General features: G+C 47.6%; 1 protein-coding gene across 3 annotated transcripts in view; it reads right to left on the bottom strand.

The window, feature by feature from the left end:
* Positions 1-2,842: 2,842 nt before the first annotated feature.
* SNX22 (sorting nexin 22) overlaps positions 2,843-4,916 on the bottom strand; it is a 51,329-nt gene continuing 49,255 nt past the window's right edge. For all 3 annotated transcript variants that reach the window (XM_056572637.1, XM_056572636.1, XM_056572635.1), the window contains one exon: positions 2,843-4,758. In XM_056572637.1, the coding sequence (XP_056428612.1) occupies positions 4,646-4,758 (113 nt within the window). In that variant the 3' untranslated portion in view covers positions 2,843-4,645. The remainder of the gene's footprint in view (positions 4,759-4,916) is intronic.

The raw sequence follows: 4,916 nt of genomic DNA, 5'->3' as shown, positions 1-4,916 counted from the left end.
TTGCTTCTTATACTTTCTTGGTTCAAAACAGAGCAGTAAGCGCACATTAATGGTCTATTCACATGTACAGTGTTCTAAGCCAGGGGTCAGCAAGTGCTTTTGAGTGGCACGCAGGGCCACTGGCGGAGAGGAGGCCTGTCTGACACAGGCGCTCACTCTGCTATTGGGGATCCAGGACACTTGTCCCAGATCTCCATGTGAGCGGTGCCACTTTCTGCTGTGTGGGCTCACTCACATACAGCTGAAAGCCTCCTGTGTGTGAGCCGCAGGACCTGCAGCTTCACTGAGGATACCTGTGACCTCTGCCCAAACGCAGTGTAGGTGCCGAGGAAGTCTCTGCTGGAGCAGGTAAGGGTACCTCTGGCTGCGCTGCGGGTGATCATACATTAAAGGGGTATTCCGGCACTAAGGCTGGCTTCCCATTACGTTTTCCCCCATATGGGAGTGCATACGGCAGGGGAGAGCTAAAAACTTGCGCTCCCGTATGTAATTCATTTCAATGAGCCGACTGCAGTGAAACGTTTAGTTGGCTAATTTTTGCCCCGTATGCGCTTTTACAACCGGACCTAAAACCGTGGTCGACCACTGTTTTAGATGCGGGGAAAAAGCGCATACAGGGCAAAAATGAGCCAACTGAACATTTCACTGCGGTCGGCTCATTGAAATTAATTACATACGGGAGTGCAAGTTTTTAGCTCTCCCCTGCCGTATGCACTCCCGTATGGGGGAAAACGTAATGGGAACCCAGCCTAAGAAATCTTATCCCCTATCCAAAGGATAGGGGATAAGATGCCTAATCGCGGACCCCCATGATCTTGCACGCAGCACCCCATTATAATCAGTCCCTGGCGCATGTTCGCTCCGAATCTGATCACTGGGTCGGAGCAGTGTGACTTAATGGCCCTGCCCCCGTGTGACATAACTGCCCCGTCCCCCAATGCAAACCTATGCAAGCTGTCATGCCCCCTCCCATAGGCTTGCATTGCGGAGGCGGAGGGTGATGTCACACGGGGGCGGGACTGTGACATCACAATGCTCTGGCCACTGTGATCGCCGGTAATCAGACCCGGAGGGAACATGTTCCGGGGACTGATTATAATGGGGTGCTGCGTGCAAGATCACGGGGGTCTCCAGCGGCGGGACCCCTGCGATCAGGCATCTTATCCCCTATCCTTTGGATAGGGGATAAGATGTCTTAGCGCTGGAGTACCCCTTTAAAACAGCATTGCTGCAGATAACGTGATCTGTATTGATCACGGCATGTGACGGGTTAAAGGTTATACCGATATTCCGGTATAAGTTATCGGCTATTTATCCCCCCCGTGACACCACTGCAGATCATTGATTTAAAGAGCCCGCTTTAAATCGATGCACTGCAGTGGCTTTTGCGGTGCCATAGACCGCCGCCACCACCCGCTACTCTCCCCCTGCCTGTCCGGGGGTCCTATCACTGCCACCCCCGCACCGCTCCGCACCCCCCACTGCCCCGGCCCCATTGCCTCCCCCATCCCCGGTTTTATAATTACCTGTGCCCGGGGTCCACTTTACATCTGGCTCCGGTGGCGTCCTCCTGAGCTGTCACTGTGCCCACTGACGGTGACGTTGCGCACGTCACTCGTCATTGCGCACAGCATAACGCAGGAGGCAGCAGGAGCCCCAGGAACAGGTAATAATAAAACCGGGGATGGGGGAGGCAATGGCGCCGGTGCGGGGGGGCGTTCTCTGTGCGGTGGGGGCGGGGCATTATCAGCTAATAGGCAAGGTAATTGCCGATACCGATAATGCCCAAAATCGTGATTATCGGCCAAACCGATAATCGGTCGATCCCTACTGTGAACAGTAGAGATAAGCGAAGTTACAGCAATTCGATTAGTCACAAACTTCGGCTCAACAGTTGCTGACTTTATCCTGCATAGATTAGTTCAGCTTTCAGGTGCTCTGGTGGATGGAGACTCTCCTAGGACTGTATCCACCTTTTCCAGCCAACCGGAGCACCTGAAAGCTGAACTCATCTATGCAGGATAAAGTCAGCAACTGTTGAGCCGAAGTTCGTGACGAATCAAATCACTAACTTCATTCATCTCTAGCAAGAACCTCTGTCCATGTCGGGAACTGTCCAGAGTACAAGCAAATCCCCATACAAACCACTCCTGCTCTGGACAGTTCCTGACATGGACAGAGGTGTCAGCTGAGAGCACTGTGGTCAGACAGAAAAGAAATAGAAAGAAATAAAACTTCCTGTGGAGCATACAGCAGCTAAGTACTGGAAGGATTAAGATTTACAAAGTAATTTACAAATCTTTTTAACTTTGTGGCACCAGTTGATTTCAATGGTGGATATCAGCGCGATAACTATTGTCTGCCATTACCGATGGGTCCATGGCTGGTGATAGCAGTCTGGATCTGCCGTGCATGATAGGAGCACCGGACCATTGCTTCTGTCATGTACAGGATGTAAATGGTGCATTAAGTACCAGGGCACCAGGATGAACATTTATGTCATATGTCGTTAAAGGGTTAATATACAGGAGATTAAGCACAGTGCTGCACCCTGCCCACCAACTGCAGATTAACATCTGGCTCCCTATAAACAGCTGTCAATCTGGACAGGGGAGGGAAGCAGCGGGAGTTTGCAGAATGGTGAAGACTACTTACACCTGCAACAGGAGCAGCATCTTAGTTTATGCTGCACTAACTGAAGGAACATGGGGAGATTTATTAAAACATGTATAGTGGTGCATTTTCCCATAGCAACCTATTAGAGTGCTTTTTATATTAAAGAAGTATCATGGACCAAGTCACTATATGTATCTCACCCTCTCTCTTCTCCTGCATTCCCCTCTGAAAGATCGGTACTTCCTGGTCCATGGAGGTCCCTGACTTCCTGTCTCCCATAATGCCTTTCAGTTCATCATAGAAGTAGCCCAGCCTAGACCAGTGCTTCCTAACCAGGGTGCCTCCAGCTGTTGTGAAACTACAACTCCCAGCATGCCTGGGAGTTTTAGTTTTGCAACAGCTGGAGGCACCCTGGTTGGGATACACTGACCTAGACACTGATCACTTTCCTAACAGCAGGCTCAGTGTTTCCCCTCCCCCTGCTTCTATTCTCAGGACATCATTCTTTCAGACTGACCTGCTGTCAGATTGTGATCAGTGCAGGGGAGAGCAGGGATCTCCCCCTCTGCTTCTTCTCAGGACATCGTTCTTGCTCTTATAAACACTGAGCTGGCTGTCAGATGCTTCCCTGCCGAGGAGATGAAGACAAGTGCTCAGCTCACTGGGGCTTCTATGATTGGCTGAAGCTGCACATGGGAGGTTCCCTTGCCGTGCACAGAGCTGGCTAAGCTGCAGAACTATGGGAAATTGTGACATCACGGCCCCCAGCATAATGCAGCTCAATGGGGGGTCGCAAGTCATCAGAACAGGGAGCTGCTGAACTTCCTCTCTGAACAAAGAAGCTAGAAAAACAGGTTTTACTTACAAGATGGGTGAAGTCAGTGATTTACTAAGTGATATAACTTTTGCTTCTCCATTTAAAACACAATACTTTTTCTGCATGGGATTTCTCCTTTAAGTACCCTGAATCATAAGGCAATCTGGTTGCTATGAGCAACTGCACCATTCTTTCTTTACAAAGAGTTTTGATAAATCTCCCCCAGTCTCCTGAAGTGTTGTTGCCCACACTATCTAATCAGGAAATAAAACTTAAGGCTATGTTCACATGTCCACACACACAAAAAAATAAATCTGTGCGGGCCTTCTGCAGACTCGTACTGCTATGCATTCTGTGCGGAGTCCGCAGAAAGAACTCAGGTTTATTTTCTGCGGACATGTGAATGTGACCGAACATTGAAAACTTTTGGTACACTTGCTAGACTATTTTAGGTCCAGTGAAATCAATGGACCCGACCAGAATACGCTGTGCTGTCACCATGCCATTCGTCTAGTATACCACAAGCAAAGGTTTTCTGCAGTGAACATGGGACCAAGCTGCCCATTGACAAAAGCTAGTCAATTTGTGGGAAATTTCTGTAACATTAATAATTCTACATAACCCTCAGTTGACTCTTTATCGGCTGGATTTTTTTTAAACCTCCATCTTGTTGTATTGGTACAAGTCACTTTATTTTCAGGAGCTTTTCACACCAGTTTTAACTTGCATTATATACCATGAGTTGTCAGTTTCAGTTCTACAAAAGTTAAAAACAAACAACTGCCTGGACTGAGATACAGTACAGCTATCACTGTATTTTATGATTCTAGATCTCATACACTGAACTGTGAGGAAGATTTATCAACACCTGTGTATAGAAAAGTGGTGCAGTTACCCATAGCAACCAATCTGCCTATGTGTAAAAGCAATCTGGTTGCTATTCTACACAAGTTTGATAATTCTCCCCACAATGACTTTCTACTGTTCACCCCCAGACATACAGAATAGTACTAGTAATACAACTTGTGAAACACCAGAGTTAATGTCACTCCTCAGACGATCCAGGTAGTTATTGATACCAGGGGCAGCTCCTGTCTGACCGGCTGTGCAGCGCCAAAATACTTGGTCCATGAAATATCCAATGATGATGTTGACTAGAGAAGTAGCAGAGCTCACAGGTACAAATGGAATGATTGTCATATCTGTTTACTGTCACGGAACAGGATTGCTTGTTGGTAACTTCTGCTTGGCTACTGGAGGATTCTTGTGAGTCTGCTGATATAGTCCTTGAATTACTCCTTGTAACACTATGTCCTCAAGTATAGCTAAAACAAAAGAAATATACTTAGCTTGCATTGTGCCATATTAATCTATGTTTACACACAGTATTTTGAGCCATAAACTGCCAAAAAATACCAGACCAGCTCAAAAATGGCGTATGAATACAGCCTATGTGTATGTTCACACTTGTGTACTTTGCTTC

The sequence above is a fragment of the Hyla sarda genome, chromosome 4 (genome assembly GCF_029499605.1).
Source record: "Hyla sarda isolate aHylSar1 chromosome 4, aHylSar1.hap1, whole genome shotgun sequence".
Classification (NCBI taxonomy): Eukaryota; Metazoa; Chordata; class Amphibia; order Anura; family Hylidae; genus Hyla; species Hyla sarda.
This window is presented reverse-complemented; position numbering and strand designations above follow the sequence as displayed.